This window comes from Eschscholzia californica, unplaced genomic scaffold, assembly GCF_041429995.1.
Source record: "Eschscholzia californica isolate CP2 unplaced genomic scaffold, dmEscCali1.0.p SCAF_3, whole genome shotgun sequence".
NCBI lineage: Eukaryota > Viridiplantae > Streptophyta > Magnoliopsida > Ranunculales > Papaveraceae > Eschscholzia > Eschscholzia californica.
This window is the reverse complement of record NW_028238420.1, coordinates 3,145,057-3,163,062: the sequence shown is the minus strand read 5'-3', so window position 1 is coordinate 3,163,062 and position 18,006 is coordinate 3,145,057. Positions and strand designations below refer to the sequence as shown.

The 18,006-nt window shown below is 37.3% G+C and overlaps 1 protein-coding gene and 1 long non-coding RNA gene across 9 annotated transcripts; one reads left to right on the top strand and one right to left on the bottom strand.

Moving 5' to 3' along the window:
* Positions 1 to 211: 211 nt before the first annotated feature.
* CFM2 (CRM family member 2) lies at positions 212 to 8,396 on the top strand. Of its 8 annotated transcripts, none has more exons than XR_015238505.1 (14): positions 212 to 982; positions 1,815 to 2,343; positions 2,426 to 2,556; positions 2,769 to 3,062; positions 3,154 to 3,310; positions 3,894 to 4,186; positions 4,304 to 4,363; positions 4,466 to 4,618; positions 5,372 to 5,605; positions 5,740 to 5,980; positions 6,452 to 6,582; positions 6,689 to 6,922; positions 7,165 to 7,293; positions 8,034 to 8,396. XR_015238505.1 is itself a non-coding variant. In XM_086671533.1 (13 exons), exons 1-12 carry the CDS (start codon positions 296 to 298, stop codon positions 6,902 to 6,904), a joined length of 3,126 nt encoding a protein of 1,041 aa, XP_086527659.1. In that variant the 5' UTR covers positions 212 to 295; the 3' UTR covers positions 6,905 to 6,922; positions 7,165 to 7,354. The 8 variants fall into 8 exon arrangements, 4 of the variants coding, with proteins under 4 accessions (XP_086527659.1, XP_086527658.1, XP_086527656.1 ...); XR_015238504.1 differs by having other exon boundaries at positions 7,157 to 7,293; XR_015238503.1 differs by having other exon boundaries at positions 5,372 to 5,611.
* Positions 8,397 to 10,836: 2,440 nt separating this feature from the next.
* Positions 10,837 to 14,378, bottom strand: LOC147547713 (uncharacterized). The gene is made up of 3 exons (XR_015238238.1): positions 14,139 to 14,378; positions 13,209 to 13,283; positions 10,837 to 12,587 (listed from the first exon to the last, which is right to left on the bottom strand). It is a non-coding gene; the product is annotated as an uncharacterized LOC147547713 (long non-coding RNA).
* Positions 14,379 to 18,006: the final 3,628 nt, after the last annotated feature.

Below are 18,006 nucleotides of genomic sequence, written 5' to 3'. Positions count from 1 at the left end.
TTTTTATGATGAAGATCAGAACTCCTTCTAGTGACTAGATAGTTTTGTAGAAAATTAACCTCATCCAATTAGGACCTGATAAAAAGGTGGTAAAGTCTTGAAGGCCTCCCAATTTTTCCACCCAAATATTTTGGATGCCCTTAAGATTTTCAAGGATGCCCCAGAGCTGCGGCCACCCCTTTATCCTCTTCACCTATGAAACTCAAGAAGTGTCTAATGGAGGACAAGAGTGACTAGTGAGAGAAACTAAAGAAGTTAGAGAGAGAGAGAAGAAAATTTCGTCATTTCAATTCAAATGTTGCTCCCTCTCTACCACCTGCATTCTCCATTCTTCCCCAAAACCCTAAATTCTAGTCTATTCTTCACATCACCACTTATCTCTTACCAAAACCCTAAACCTTCCAAATTTTGTATTCGAAATTCATCATCCACCATAAACAACACAGAAACCCTAAGCAAAACAGCACTCGAAAGAATTGCAGAAAAACTTCGAAATCTTGGTTATATAGAAGAAGAAAAGAAAAATTCACTACAGAAAATCAGTCATGGTGGCTCTGCTGGAGAAATCTTCTTACCTTTCTCTCGAGAATTACCAAAACAACGAGTTGGTTATACCATTGATTCTAGTTGGAGTACGCCGGAGAATCCAATTCCTAAACCTGGTTCAGGAACTGCGATTACAAGGTTTCGGGAATTGAAGAAGGAAGCAGTGAAGCAGAAAAGGGTGGAGAGAAAAGAGAGGTTGGAGAAGAGAGAAGATAAAGTTCCAACATTGGCGGAGCTGACGATTCCTCAGGAGGAGTTGAGGAGACTTAGGAGAGTTGGGATTGCTTTGAGGAAGAAATTGAAGGTTGGGAAGGCGGGAATCACAGAGGGTATTGTTAATGGAATTCATGAAAGGTGGAGAAGGACAGAGCTTGTGAAAATCAAATGTGAGGATCTATGTTTGATGAATATGAAGAGGACTCATGATATCTTGGAGGTTTGATTCTTTTTCTGCTAATTCATTTACATTTCCCATGTAGAACAAAATTATTTGGTTAGTTGCATTCGTATAGTTTAAACGATTTTGACTAAAGCTTTGAACTGTTACTTAAGAGTGTCTATATATATATATAAAGAGAGACAGAGAGTTGCCATAATGTATCTCGTCATTTTGCTGGACTAAGGGCATGGAGCCGTGGACGCTTCGCCACCATATTTGAGAAACTGTAACTTCAATTACATGTGTTTCTCATCTACAACCATAGTATTGTTATCCCTTAGAGACAAAACATATCCTTGTGAGGGTTTCGTATCTGAATGGAGTCAAAATTAGATATGCTAGGTACTAATTAGGCCATAACATGCTTGTAAAATAATCATGGAAAATCTGAATGCATTTGTTGGTATCAACGTTGACTCTTTTGGTAAGGTCGATGTGCATTTCGGAAAATTTGACTTCAATTTTAAGCTACGGGTTTGAATTAACGGACACCCTTTTGACATTTGTGGTGCTTTTATTTACGGAGAATTCAATCAATAGATTCCTCTCATACACAAATTTGTTAACTCTAAAAACTCGCACATATGGAATTATAGCATGTTCACTGGCAAAGAAGCATGTTACCCATGCTTTTCAAGTTCAGAATAATGCAACATCCGCTGATACAACGTTTCTCGGCATAATAGTTTCTCAGCATAGGCTTAGTACTTTCAGATGAAAAGATTATGTTCGGAATTGATTTTTGTAAGGCATTAGGTAGTCTAAAACTCTAAATATATGATCTTTGAAATATATTTTCTTATCAAGCTTCTTACACTATTTTTCTCAGAGGAAAACTGGCGGTGTGGTTGTTTGGAGGAGTGGGAGTACCATTATCTTATATAGAGGGGCTAATTACGAATATCCTTACTTTTTGGTCGATAACACAACAAATGATAATTCTCTTGATGAGGTATCGTTGGAGTCTGATACTGAAGATGGAGTTGTCAGCAAAGAAGAGAGCAGTTTGGTTTGCACAAAAGGTACAAAACCTGGCCTTCCAACTCCTTTAAATATAAAGGCTGGCTCGGCATTAGTACCGGGTGTGGGTTCTCCAAGTAGAGTTCGATTTCTATTACCTGGCGAAGCGCAACTTGTTGAAGAAGCTGACCGTATGTTAGATGGACTAGGCCCACGTTTTACTGATTGGTGGGGATGTGAACCACTACCAATTGATGCCGATCTTTTACCAGCTATTGTTCCCGGATATCGCAAACCTTTTCGCCTTCTCCCATATGGGGTAAAGCCTAAGTTAACAGATGATGAGATGACCACTATTAGGAGGCTTGGCCGCCCATTACCATGCCATTTTGCCCTAGGTTAGTCCATTTCTTTCTTGTTTCTCTTTTTAGCAGCTATTAGTTGAGCAATTTTTTGGTCTGAAGTATTTTGGGGTTTCAGGCAGAAACAGGAACCTTCAAGGACTGGCGACTGCCATGGTTAAACTCTGGGAAAAATGTGAAATTGTAAAAATTGCAGTAAAAAGAGGAGTTCAGAACACTAACAGTGAATTAATGGCCGACGAGTTAAAGGTAGGAAATAGTCATGCTGCTCTTATTGATATTTATTATATAGGATATTGGCACCTTTATTTCTTTCGAATGATATTATCATGTTCACTTGTTCCTGATTGATAAGGATTTATAGCACTACTCTAGAAATTAATAGGACGGTTTATCCAACTCATATATGCATTTATACTTTCCTCACAGCCTTCTGTTTATTTGGAAGTCCACTCTTGCAGCGTCTAACTGGAGGAACTCTCCTATCCAGAGATAAGGAATTTATTGCCTTCTACAGAGGAAAAGATTTTTTGCCACCTGCAGTTTCTGTCGCAATTGAAGAGCGGCGATATCCCAGAATGCACAAGGAGAAACATACAATTCAAAGTTCATCTGACGAGACAAGGCCCGAGCTTAGATCATCGGCCGAGGAACCTAATAGCGGTGGTGCAGTCCAGGAAATCACCGTTGAAAAGAAAAGGAGACCTAGGTCAACAGAGTCAGTTCTGAAAAGCATTAGCTCTAAGCTGTCTATGGTAAGAATGAGTTTAAGATACTCTATTACTTAAATCTTGCATGAATACTTTCTGATAATACTAATGGCTTCATGTTCATATAACACAACAGGTTCTAAATAAGAAGGAGAAGGCAGAGAAACTTCTGGCAGAGCTAGAGAAAGCAGCAGAGACCCAAAAACCAGAAGTTGACCGAGAGGGTATTACTGAAGAAGAGAGATACATGTTGAAGAAGGTTGGCTTAAGGATGAAACCATTCTTACTGTTAGGTGAGTTTGTAATTCTCATGTAGTTTTGAACTCAAAGCCTGTGGTAAGTGGGCTAATGCTCTCCACAGATCATGCTGAATTACGTATAATTTGGAGAGATTTCCTTGCCCAATAAAACTATTTGGGTGGATTATTATCAAAAACTGTTCGGGTGGATTCTCGAGAAGAGCCTATTATGAAAAAGTAGCATATTTATCTTTGGGCGAAATGGCTTGCCCCTTTTAGAAATATTTCTCTTGGTGATGTAGTCGGGAATTGGGAAGCCTGGATGATGTGAGAGTCTCCCATCCAGTTGCTTCCCCTCTTGTACACATTCTTTGTTTATAGTTTATATTTTCATTCAAAGTTACAAAAAAAAAAAAACACTTGCGCAACTAATGTTACAAGAAACTGTTCAATTTACTTGATGTCGCCAAGGCTACTATCTTACGAAATAAATAAATGCCTAATATTCAGCGGACTATGTATTGGTCATGTAGTACAGTTGAACTCCTAGTTGGCTTTTTGTAAGTTCTCATTTCATAGTCGTAGCAATTTTTGATACAGAAGTCTTTCTGATGAGCTGTTTTATCTCACCATTCAGGCAGACGAGGGGTTTTTGATGGAACAATTGAAAATATGCATCTTCACTGGAAGTATAGGGAACTTGTGAAAATACTTGCTAGTGCCAGGGGACGTGAAGATGTTCATGGTGTAGCAAAGACATTAGAGGCTGAAAGTGGGGGTATATTGGTGGCTGTGGAGAGAGTGAACAGGGGTTATGCAATAATTATGTACCGTGGGAAGAATTACCACCGTCCTGCTGATTTGAGACCCCGGACACTACTAAATAAAAGGCAAGCAATGAAGCGCTCTTTAGAAGCACAACGTTGTGAGGTGAACTACTACATGTGTTGAATCATGCTGCCTTCCTAAGTTTTATTAAATTTCTTATGCATAGAGTACTTAAACGGCATACAACTTTTATCTTACCCTTCTTTTTGATCAATGTAGTCTTTGAAGCTTCATGTCTTGAAGCTTACCAAAAACATAGATGAGTTGAAAAGCCAGTTGGTAAGTCACTTTATTTCAGTTTATCTCAAATTTTTTTTGATGGCACTTCTATCAATTTATCTAGCCTGGTCTTTTCCATGTAATGTTATTTTCACTGTCTAGGCCAAAGGAGAGACGGAGATGAACCATGTGCCATCACCTAAATATCGGAGAGAAGAATCTGAGTTTGAAACAACAGATAACCTCCTGGGTTCAGTTGAGAGTCCTCGAAGTCAAAGGATCTCTATTTCTATGGAATCTGTGTCCGATCAAGAGGTAAGGATAAAAAATGATGGCCTTAGACTGCATTTTCTAATTAGATAGGTTTGAATCCAGTGCAGCATTCAACATAGTTTTCTTACCTAAATCAATTTTTTCTTCTTGAAGTGGGGGCATTATTCTTACTTCCCCTAACCCACAACCATATGCTAAATCAATAGAGACACACGTATTCTCGCCATGACCAACTATTGTACCTCATCTGGGATAGTTGGATGTAATTCTGTTGTAGAACACTTCCGATCTGAAGGTGAATGTGAGATATGCGTCCAACTTAGTAACTTCAAATAATAATAAAATTAATATACATTTCTAACATAGAATGACATAATTATTGAGGTAGAATCTCAATTCATTCAAGCTGGGATTTAATAATCTGTTATTTCCATTTTCTTTTTTGTTTCCTACTTGTTTGATCACGATTTAAGGAACACTATTGGTTTGAAATTGCGACCACATTATATATCACATATGCTGCAAGTTCTGACGTATGGTACAAATTCATTGTAAGACGACATTAAAGTCTGAAATTCTGAATGACTACGGAAGTTACAGTATATTAGTTTCAGATGGTTGTGTTAAGCTCCCTGCCCTGCGAATAAAGATCTTGGATATAAATGTGCACTTCACGATCTATGCTGTATGTTTCTGTAGCATGTTTTTATTGTCATTATTCATCTACTTTCTTGTTTAACTTTGCTGTCTGTATACTTATTCTGTATGCTTATGCTGTTTACATGAACTCTGTAGGCTGAGGAAAGTGGTGAATCTTCTTCGACTTCACTGAACTCTGATCATTCCATGGATGACATTGAGGAAGCCGCTCATCTGGACAGACTGATGAATTTCTCTCCAAAATATGATGAGTTTGCTAAGATTGATGGTGAATCTATGCCTGAAGCAGCAAGAATAGAAACCAGTTTGGATGATTTTCAGGACACGGGGGATATTGCCCATAGGGACTCTATTCCGAATAATATTCCGGTAGCGGTAGTGCTTTTTCTTTTCTTTATTTATTACAAGCTATTTTACTTGTATTGGTTAACCATTAGTCTAAATGTGTTTTCGAGTTCTGTTTCTCTTCTAACTTTTTATTTGTATACTTCGCTGGTTTTCAGTCACAAGTCGTGACAACTTCCGTTGTCATTGATCGAGCTGAAGTGGATGTTTCTGAGCAAGAGTCAGTGAGCTCATCCCTAAAAACAGGAAAAAATTTACTGGTTTCATCAGTTGACAAAAATCAACTAGAAAAGGGTTTCGATGGGGTTCCATTCAGAGCAGAGCCCTTGTCCAACAGAGAGAGGCTCATTTTACGAAAGCAAGCTCTGAAAACGAAGAAGCGTCCTGTCCTTGCTATTGGTAATTCATAATCAACACTTGTAACCATTGAATCACTGTCTCGTAATTATGATGGACGAAATACCTAAAATTCTTTGTTCTACTCGCACTATAAACAAGCATAGCTTCTTATGGATTATTTAACAATCTGAACAAAAACTTCCAACGATACTAATTTTACCATCGCTAATTGCTGTATGTGTTTGGAGTTCTTCTGCTTGGCACATACTACATGGTTCACTGATCAGGTTATCGTAGGAATACGAGTTATCTGTAACAATTTCCTTGGACAATTTTACATATACTTCATCACTATTTACACTAAGAAGCTGTTTTTGATTTAGTTTTTGTTATAGAAATTGACATATTCCTACTGCATATTACTTGTAGTTGAATTCTTTTCGGGTTTACTATGTGTGGTGCATCATACAATCTACTTTTAGTTTCAAGTGATATATAGCTCGATATTTAAACATATGCAACATAAATCAGGTAGGAGCAATGTAGTTACTGGTGTTGCGAAAACAATCAAGACCCACTTCCTGAAGCACCCTCTTGCTATAGTGAATGTCAAAGGCAGAGCGAAGGGGACTTCGGTCCAGGAGGTGGTTTTCAAGTTGGAGGTGTGTCTATATGCCTATATTATTACAAGTGTTCTCGGTTTCTTTAATCTATTTAGAAATCGTTGAACTAGTGTGCCCATAATTTCCTCAATTTTCCTTTTGTCAGCAAGCAACAGGCGGCGTGATGGTTTCTCAAGAGCCGAACAAAGTCATACTCTACAGAGGTTGGGGAGAGGGAGAGGAACCACCTCGTGGCGCTTTGATGGAGAAGAGAAAATCAAGGGCATCCAGCAGAGTTGTTTCTCCTGAGCTCATGGCTGCTATTAGGGTCGAATGTGGATTGCAGGTGCAGCAGCAAAGAAGAAAACCTGAACTCAAATGAATTCATCACTTCGAAATGGTAAGGCTACTATTTATTTCTTCATCCACAGACCACTGCATGAATTATTCGAGTTCCTCTCTCTCTCTCTCTCTCTCTCTCTCTCGAGCGAACGAAACCCAGAACAATTGAACTAGAAAATGAAACAATAAAGATATCACGGAACTGATGGTTGTATTTAGTTTTGTTACCACAGGAAGTAGTGGGTGAACTGGATAAAACTCGACATTATCAGTTTTTGTTTTGACTTTGCAGAATTGCAGGTAACCTCGGAGTGATTTGAACTACTCAATTTCAGCATCAAAGAAATATGGCTTCCCATTTGTATTAGCACTGCGAATGATTCATGTACATATTTCATGGGGCAGCAAATATCTGTTCAAATTACTGAGGTACTGATTCTGTAAGCATAAATCTGCCTAAATTTTAATAAATTGGGTACTTATATGAAAACTGTTAGCTCTTTTTATAGCCCGTTTCACAGAAATTGAACCGAATATAAAGTTCACCTTGTTCATAGCCCCCAATATATAAATATATATGTATATATATATCGGCTAAGTAGCTTGAGATATGTGACACTTCAAAATATATGTATATAGCAGTTCTTGTACAACAAGCCTTTGAATGGGACCAACCTCCCCGTCTCTTTCTCCGGATCTCTATAAAGCAGGAATCTTTGACTCATGGGATTGGCATTGGATCGTCTCATCCTACCCGATCCTGGTCCGATCCATGAGTTCCTTGGGTGGGATCGGGCGATATCCAGTGGTTAAGATTTTGAGATAAGTTGGAAACAAAACTCAGAATGACATTTGAATCATATAAATTCCAAAGCATTTTATTTTTTGAACAGGAATATGCACAGTCTACGAGGGTAAACAAAATATTCAAATAATGTATGATTGTGAATGAACAAAAAAACTTGAAGTTATGGCAGGAAAGTACTTAATACACAGGCTACTAGGGTTTATCATTCTCATTTATCAATGACCCATGACTATCTTCTGCTGCTAAATTGGTCTTTACTAGCAGAGAATAATAAACAGCAATCATTCGGTTTTACTTCTTTCTATGTACTATTTTCTTTTTATTCTCTCATTCAATTAAACAATGTACTATCTTTTTGCAGTGGTTGCAGTCATAAATTCCCTATGGACCACCTCTCATCAAACTCATACCTTTAGATCATCATCAAACCTTTTTTCTATGTACTATCTTTTATGTCCATTAGATCATAATCAAACCTTTTTTTTTAATATTTCTTCCCTGATTGTAGATTCGAGAGGAAGCTCAATTCATTCGACCGTAGTTTAGATTGATCTCAGATGTAATCTAAGGTTTTAATTAACTTGAAATAGATCCGAGAAGGTTTGTTTTTGTCTAACTCATGAATGACTCGTTTTGGGTCCAGTTAAGTCGAATGACTCAGATTCAGATGTCTCAAACAATGAAAAGATATTAAAAACCACCAGAGGTGGCGTTTGACCTTAAATCAATGTGAATATGTTATTTGTATCGAGTCATGCATTTGACACGAACAAACATTCTGAAATCCGTTTGTAAGTTATTTGGAACGAAGATAGGTTTTATTGTGAGAAACAAGCCAACTGGAAGTCTAAACTCGATTGTTCGGCTAGAAAAAGAATAGTGGGGCGCTTATGGGTCTACATTTTAGATCGGTCTAAATATAAAAATATCTATAGTTTATATTCTGGTGAAGAAAAAATGCGTGAAATACTATCATAAAAAAGTAAGGTATTTTGAAGCCAAACAAGTTTACCTAATTACTTTTGGAAGAATCCTTTGTCTATTCCAAGAGAAACCCACAAATTTATTTTATTTGAAAGAATGAATTTGGTTGGTGCCACTGTCTCTACCATTTGATAATAGTGTGATGGTGAAAGGATATGATTCTAGCTAGGGATGACTAAGAATGTAACCTAATTATTTCACTGCAAAAAGAGACATGAAAAAGGAATTAACTTTTGATTTTGGCTTCATGTGGAGGTTAAAACTGAACCCTAGGTCATTAGTTGTTTAAAGTGTAAACATGTTTTAGAAACTCCATAATTTGGATTAGTTGGTAAATGGTAAAAGAGAGTTTATCTCAAACTAAAAGGGGAAGAAAGTGGAATCGTAAAGTTGGTTCTATTGTGCAACTTTCTTAATGACAAAATACAAAGTCATTGGGTAGGGTTCAGGAGTGTGACTTTCTATTACTTCAGGATGAGGGAGACAGCAAGCATTTTGTCTTGATTTTCAAACCCCTAATTACCCATTACAATAGGTTAAAATAGTAAAACTCATAGGTAATCTTATGCTCATGTATGATGAGGTTCTTACCCTTGCCATATATGGGAAAATCGTGGTTAAATTATTAACATTAACACATCATGAAGATGTAACAAGTACATAACCGCAACAGAGTTCTCTAAAAGAATATCTGATCATAATCCATCTTGCGAACTTAATATAACTCTTTTGAGGATAAACTAAGATATGAGCTACAAACTTCTGCCTTTGTAGTTATCGATGTTGTCTCTGTTTTTGACAACCAAATCTAAGTCCAGTAAACATATGGGTTTGTTCCTGGCGAAGATTTTGCAAAGCCCACCCAACCACAATATTAGTGAAGACACACGATTTGACCTACCTATCAGAATATGCAGCAACACCATATACTTTCCAATACGTTTGATTTAGTCATCACCTATCTACCATCCATTACAGTTTAAGATTTTTTTTAATACCAGAGACTCCAACATTTATTAAGCTTGGGCACACAGCTATATTCCAGAAACTCGACACCATCTCTACAAGGGCAGACTATATTTACGATAATATTTTTTTTCACTTTTTGATATACTAACCTTAGTGAATCTCAAATGCGACTAAAAAATTTTCTGAAGTCTTGGCTGTGTGTCAATGGAGATTCTCTTTAAAATTCATCTCTAATGCAAAATTTAACATGGATTTCTAAAATGACGTATCAAGATTTAGTTTAGAGATCCTTAAGGGGCGACTCAAATTTAGAGTGGTGTCACATAAGCAAATTAATTAATTTTATACTAAAATATAGATTTTTAGAGTGTATCTTGAGTGTTGCAATGGATAAGACTTTCCAATAGAGTATCTCTAAATGATCAAATAGGAAAGCGACCATTTTGAGATCTACTTTTCACACTTGAGATATAGGATTTTTAGAATTTTTCTTGAGTCGTGCGTTGTAGATGCATTCAGAAAACTCAAGAAGATATTCTAGTTTTAGAGCGTCTCTATTGAGATTCTATATAATAAATACACCCACCTCATAATATAGTAGTTAACAAAGTGTCCTATTAGAGAAAGATTTTTTTAACAAAAATTCTACAAAGATGTATGTAACGCTTTAAATGTTATGATTGCCCCTATTGAGATGCCTCTTATACTCATGGGTTCTTTAAACAAAAAAAAAAGAAAATGATTCTAGTCATGGGTCCTCCTACCATTTGTGATGATAATTGAGGCTTACCTTACAGCAACACCCAACAATTTGCCCTATTTCTTAAAAAAAAAAACAATTTGCCCTATAGTTTTCTTTGACAATAAACAAAACAATAGTAAGGGAAAGCTTTAGACAACAAGGTCCATTTCAACTTTCCCATAAAGTTCACTACCAAAACCCTAAGTCTCTCTACATGCCAAACAGAGCCAAAACTGCCGATCAAAGGGCTTTAACCCAACCCTAGAAACCTTTTTTCTCCTCTCTCTCTCTCTCTATCTCTCTTTAGATCTCTCTAAAGACACAAACAGCCTTTTTTTTCTTTGGGGCGAGTTGAAGCATGAAAGAGATAGTCTCATGGGTTTCATGATAAATCTCTCTCCATGTGGGGTGGTGGAGAGAGAGAAAGAGAGAGGTGTGAAGAGAGAGAGAGAGAGAGAGAGAGAGAGAGGTGTGAAGAGAGAGAAAGAAAGAGATGTGAAGAGAGAGAGAGAGAGAGAGATGATTATTGTATCACGCAATAGCTTGGAATTTTCTTGCTCATTTCAACGCCAGCACCAAACAATAATCATCATGATGTTCTCTTACCACCACCACCACCACTCTCTCTCTTCTCCCTCTTCATCATTACTTCCTCACCTCTTCCTCCTTTATCATCCTCCACCACCACCACCAATTCCAAAAACAACTTCATAATTTTCATCACCCAACAACAACAACAACAACAAGAGAGAGAAAAAAAAAGAGAGTAGAAAAGATCATCAAGAGAAGATTATCATCATCTAAATCATGCAGTTTCTTATTCACCACTACTACAACAACAACAACAACAACAACAACAACTAGGGGTTTGATGAAGAAGAACCCATATACCATCTCTTTCTAGCTCAACGAAAGGATCTGCGTGCAGTCCTTTCTGAACAGTAAGATTCGACCCCTAGTTTCTCTGCTGGTGCAGAATCTGCAACTGAATGTTGATCTTCAAAAGAGTGTCTTTTCTTTCTTTATTTTTTTTTTCTTTCTTGGGGGGAATCAAGCATCTTTGGTCCGTTTGTTTGCTAGATCAAGCAAAATTATTCACAAGTATATCTTTAGTATCTTATCTTATATTTTTGTTTTTTTAGACTATGAAACTTGAAAGAGATCAGTATCTTAATTTTCTTAATTCTTATATGTTTTATGTGATGTTTTGTTGTGGGTTACTATATAAAAAAAAACCCTATAAGATATATTTCACATGTTATTCAATATAATTCTTAAGGTTTTTATTTATTTATTTGCTTATATTTGTTTTGATTATTAAACATGACCCAAGTATATATCATGTTGATTTTGATCTTTCTCTCTCTCTAGATCTCTTTGTGTTTCATATATTATAAGGTAAGTGGGTTGGTTTTTGTTGATCTTGTATTAGTACTTGTTATAAGAAATCTCATGAGATATTCTCATTTCATTAATTGATAATATATGATTGGAAGCATGACAGTGTATATAATACCACAAGTAGTATAAGATGATGAGTTTATATTTGAATTGGTTGTGATAAAACCCTAAATCCCATAGCTCTAGGGTTTCATATGCATGTTACCTCAAAATCCAAGGGTTATTATCTCATAATCATTGTGAAGTATATTAGTACGAGGGTGTAACCCGTGCCCTACGGCACGGACAGTATTTCCAAACGATATGTAAGTATTTGTTTTCTCTTTCAAATTGACATAGCAAATTGATAACAAATATAGGCATAAAAATCGTGTTCTATTAAATGGTTACATTCAATGCAACAATTAGTAACAACCTATCTCTTAATATTTTCTCCACATAGGATTTAAAGTGCGCCTTCAGGAATAAGTTCAAAATTAATTTAAGTAAAAAAAAAAAAGTCAGAATCAATTTGTTAACCCCCTTCTCATTGTGGGGGACACTGAACCTTCTGGGCGCCACTGTGCATATTATCGAGCTTGGTTTCTCATCTATTCTTCGATGTTCACAACTTCCCAAGAGTTGGTCGTATGAGCAGTTTACCTACCAACGGGTCGACACAAACTTAGGGTGATCCTTCTGTGAAAACACAAATAATATATCTCCAAACTCTAGTAATCGTCTCATACTGCAAACGAACAAACATAAAGAAGTTCGGACCATTGCAAGAACCCACATTTCACATTTGAAATCCAGTTGCAGACATGAGTCGAGTCAAACCTGATTTTAAAATAGTTATTCTTTATCAGACAATTTGAATAACAACTCACAAAATTGATTGCATCGAATAACAGAAAAAAGCGAGCACATACATCAAGCATATCGAATATGGTGCTTCTTAACCACCTATGGTCTATGTAAGCGGTGAACTTGTCGTGATAGTCCACTCATCTTGAGTAAGGTTTTATTTTTAGTGTGATGTTAAGCTAGAATAGATTGACATCTAAGGTCATTGGAACCCTATTACGCTTTACATTCATCATTCACGTTCTTCTTATGAAAATTGTTTTAATTTCTGGAAAGGAAACCTACATATTATAAACAGTGTAAATGAAGATCCAATAGTTGAAACCAAGTATGCTTACAACCAGTTTCACATTGGCAACAGTATGGAGGAGTATTCTCAAACATGCTCACGGGTTCATTGGAGCTTTATCTGCCTAAAAAATTAATGATTGAAAGATGATTTTGAGGACGGGCTATACATTGGTAATAGTATGGAGGAGTCCTCATGAAAGTATTGAGTTTTTGCAATGGAGGTTGATGTAAAAAACTGAGATACTGGCAGAAGTCTGCGCAAAGTTAAGAACCTAAAATCTATTTGAAACCAAATATACTTACAATCAGTTTGACATTTGCAATAGTACGGAAGAGTGTTCTCGAACTTGGTTACATATTCATTGGAGCGTTATCTACCTGTAATAAAAAGTGCACTAACCATTTAGAAGAAAAAAATTTAATGATTGAAAGAGAATTTGAAGATGGACTATTCCCTACTACTGAAACCACTTGTTTTGGCACAAATAACACAGTTTTTACACAAATTAAATAGTTTTCTAAGGCAATTAGTTCATGTGTTGCGTATTAATGGTTCGTAGATGTATTAATAGCTCACAGATCTATATAAACACGAAGTACCCTTCATGTGTTGCCTGTGTCTATTTCCAACATATGCACTATCTTAACAAATGACAACCCTAAATGAAACAAATGAAAACAAATTAAAGCCCTAAAGTGACCTGCGACAGAGATATGATTCGATATCAAAGTATGAATACCCTTTAATTACCATTAATCCAGTTTTTAGAATTTCGGAAAAGATAAGCAATTCTATATTGTTATTTACAGAACTTATTTGAAGAGATTTAACCTAAAAACACAGTTGAACACCTAAACCACAGTTCTCTGGCTCAATCTAAGAACATACCCGTCAGTGTTTTATTCTTCGCAACAATTTCGAAAGCTAAGACAAACATTCTTAAACCTATTTGTACCTACACTGTAAACCCAAATAAAATGACAATTATCAAAATTTACAGTATAAAACACTGAAAACTAAAACCTAACAGAAACGTTCACAATTTACTCAATCATCACTCACCTGTAGGCAATTTATTAATTCATTTAATTCACAAAAATAAAGAAAACTAATCAAAAGAAAAAGTAGAGAGATTAATCTAACAAACATGATAGTTGAATCTAACAAAAGAAAGAGTAAAAGGTAAAAAGTTTAATCTAATAGAAAAAAGTTTATAAGTAGAAGGTGAAAACCTGCTTACAGTCTCTGGTGCTTTGCACTACTCTGGTGCCTTGCACTATTCTGGAGTCAAAAAGTCAGGAAACTCCACGATGTATGTATAGCTTTCACCTCACGAATGGTCTCTGGTACATCGACATTCCTCATCATCTATCGCTTGAATGAATCTGCACATTCATATTGTTACTAATTTTAATAATACCAAAGACAAAAATATTCCTCATCACGAATGGTCTTTGGAAGCTATATGTGATCTCAAGGACAAAAATATTATTGGCAATGCCGAAACACCTTTCCTATTGGCAAAAGTGACTGAACTCGCCGGTGGAGCCTCATTGGCTTCAAGGATCTTTTTCCTATGCTATAGTCTAAGTAAATTCACATAAGTATGGCAGTGCCAGCGAAATTTTTGAAGGCTAACAAACCATAATAGTTTCCTCTCTATCTTCGTGAGCATTAGCAAACCATTTTAGGGCTACAAAATATATAATCAAAATTTAACCTATTATTTTTAGCTGAAAATGAACGACTGAAAACAATAATAAAAGGTATAACTTAACTCTAGCGATTAATAACATTAAACCAATGCCAAAGTAATGTTTGGTAGGACAGTTGGCATCATATTACCTGTAGCCGTAGTGGTGTTGTTGTTATTAGAAGTAAGAAGGTCTTTCAAAATTACAAAAGTGAGACAGAGAGACGAACATAGAGCAACAAAGAGAAGGAGTTGCCCAGGAAAAATGAGAGAATTAGTACTTTTTTTGTTGTTGAGAGAATTAGTACGTGGTCGACCAAACTTCATTAACCAAGTCTCGAGATTTGATAAAGAGGCAAATACTATCAGTAAGCAAAGCCTAACATAAATTTTCCTACCAAAAACCTAGTTTTGTTTAAACTCATAGATAACACAAAATCAATTTGCTATGAAGTCGATTAAACACTATATAACAAAGAAATAATAAAACTCATATAACAAAGAAATCATAAAACTCAACCAAGGGCTTCATCTGAAAAAGAACACAAAGAATCTATATAATAAGGGAGGAGGGTATCTTTTTCCCTCCTCCCAATGGTTAGGATTTATCCTCACCAATTTATATCAAGTGGTTGAGGATTGAGTTGTTTAGAATTGGAAGGCCTAGATCTAATTACTTTGCATCCAACGGAAGAGAAGAAAGCAAAGAGGATCTTTCAAAGATACCCTCCCAGACAGCTCCTTGCGTCCTTCTTCCCGTCCACTTTTCTTCCAATCTTTCTCACAATCTTTCTCACGACATTCTCTGACTCCCTCTCTCATCTGTTTCTTTTTTTTTGAAAAATCTCCAAAACTCCTTCCCGCTCATCTCTTCTCACAGGTACGTCTCTCTCTCTCTAGCGGTATGACGTCGGGTGGAGTAGACAAGGATCAAGCACAAGGGTTGTTTGTAACGAGGGGGAGGAGCAATGAAAGGGGAAAGGGAAAGGGCGGGAAATCTAGATCCAAATCTAGAGGCTCTTTCAAGAAAACGTGCTTTAGTTGTGGTGAGCTTGGCCACTTTAAAGCGGCTTGTCCAAAGAGAAAGTTGAAGCAAAAAAACGAAGGCTACAAGGAGAAACAAGAGATGCAAGAGGCGGGATATGTGTCAGAAGAGGCGGATGAATGTTTCTCGGTGACAGAGGTGTCTGAGAAAATCTTCGATAAGTGGATGCTTGATTCAGGGGCGTCACACCATATGTGTCCAAATAGGGAGTTGTTTACTACCTATAGGAGTATAAATGGTGGTACAGTTATACTGGGTGATGATAGTATATGTAAAACTGTGGGACTCGGAACAATACGTATCAAGATGCACGATGGAGTGGTGAGAACATTGACGGACGTAAGACACATACCCGATTTGCGGAAAAATCTAATTTCCCTTGGTGTGTTGGAGCGGAACGGCTGTAAGATAATTATAGAGAATGACTCCATAAAAGTCGTTAAGGGTTCTTTGGTGGTAATGAGAGGTACTCGTTACGGTAATTTATACAAACTTTTGGGGACAACAATTACTGGAGATGTAGCAGTAGGAATCAGTGGAAGGGATCCAACGGCTAGTACGAGGCTTTGGCATATGCGCCTTGAGCATATGTCAGAAAAGGGTCTATCTCTGATGTGCGGGAAAGGCTTGTTGAAGGACATGAAGAAGCCTTGCATGGAGTTTTGTGAGCATTGTGTGTTCGGGAAGGCACACAGGGTGACGTTCTCTTCAAGCAAACACAGGAGCAAAGAGGTATTAGACTACGTACATACCGATGTCTGGGGACCTTCAAAGTTACCTTCCAAGGGTGGTTCCAGGTATTTTGTTACATTCGTTGATGATCATTCGAGATTTGTCTAGCTTTATTTTCTGAAGCATAAGAATGAGGTATTCAACACATTCCTGGTGTGGAAAGCAATGGTTGAGAACAAAACTGGTCGAAAGCTGAAGACGTTAAGGTCGGATAATGGGACCGAGTACACGGATGGGGCATTCAAGGAGTTTTGTAATCAGGAAGGCATTGTGAGGCACTGGACAGTAGTAAACACACCTCAGCAGAATGGAGTCGCAGAGAGATTGAACCGTACACTACTTGAGAAGGCTAGATGTATGCGCTCCAATTCGGGATTAGGCGTAGAATGGTGGGCAAAATCTGTTGCTACAGCTTGTTATATTGTGAACAGGTCTCCACATTCTTCTTTAGATGGCGGCATACCTTACGAGGTGTGGTCAGGTGAACATGCAGATTACGGGAGACTTAGGGTTTTCGGTTGTACGGCCTATTACCATGTTAAAGGTAACAAACTTGACAATAGAGCAAAGAAGGCAATTTTCTTAGGATATGCTACAGGAGTCAAGGGTTATCGACTATGGTGTACGGAAGACAAGAAGTTTGTAATCAGCAGAGATGTGGTGTTTGATGAGTCATCTATTGTAGCTATGGCGAAAGCTACGGTGCCTAGTTGTGGTGATGTTGGGTCTACTAAAGCTCAAGTAGTGGAAGTAGAAGCCGAAGACCAACGGGTTTCTAGGAATCATGATCAGTTGGAGCATCAGGATAATACTCAGGATGAGAAAATTGATGAACCCGATCATGAGGAGGTTCAAGGGGAAGGTACACAAGTTTTACAACAACAACAACAGGATGTTTCGGTACACACTAGGCCGAAACGGTTATATAAGCCGGTACAGAGGTTAGGGTCAGACAAACCTCTTAGGCATTACGGGCAGGCAAATGTGGTTGAATATGCACTCTCGGTGGAAGACGACGAGCCGGTCACCTTCAAACAAGCTATTACCGCGGAGGAAAGAGAGAGTTGGTTGGTTGCTATGCAAGAAGAGATGGAGTCTCTTCACAAGAACAAGACATGGGAGGTTGTCCCATTTGGCCGAAGGTAAGTCTGTTATTGGTTGTAAATGGGTGTACAAGAAGAAAGAGGATTCTTCCGAAATCAAGGGTACAAGGTATAAGGCAAGACTAGTGGCCAAGGGTTATGCACAGAAAGAAGGGGTCGACTACAATGAGATTTTCTCACCAGTCGTGAAACATACTTCTATTCGGGTGCTATTGAGTATTGTTGCTCAGAGGGATCTTGAGCTGGAACAACTCGATGTTAAAACTGCCTTCTTGCACGGTGATTTGGAAGAAGAAATTTATATGGCTCAACCTGAGGGATACAAGGTTGAGGGCAAAGAAAATCAAGTATGTCGTTTGAGGAAATCTCTTTACGGATTGAAACAATCCCCTCGCCAATGGTACAAACGATTTGATTTTTTCATGCTAAAGCATGGTTTTCGCAGAAGTGACTATGATTGTTGTGTATACATCAAGAAGCTTCGCGAAGGTGACTTTATTTATCTCCTTTTGTATGTGGATGACATG

Excerpts from the sequence above, each read along its gene's own strand:
- CFM2 (XM_086671530.1), top strand. The coding sequence starts at position 296 with ATGTTGCTCCCTCTCTACCACCTGCATTCTCCATTCTTCCCCAAAACC. Across the intron at positions 2,557-2,768 it reads TAATGGCCGACGAGTTAAAG|CGTCTAACTGGAGGAACTCT; the intron begins GTAGGAAATAGT and ends CCACTCTTGCAG. Across the intron at positions 4,619-5,371 it reads AATCTGTGTCCGATCAAGAG|GCTGAGGAAAGTGGTGAATC; the intron begins GTAAGGATAAAA and ends TGAACTCTGTAG.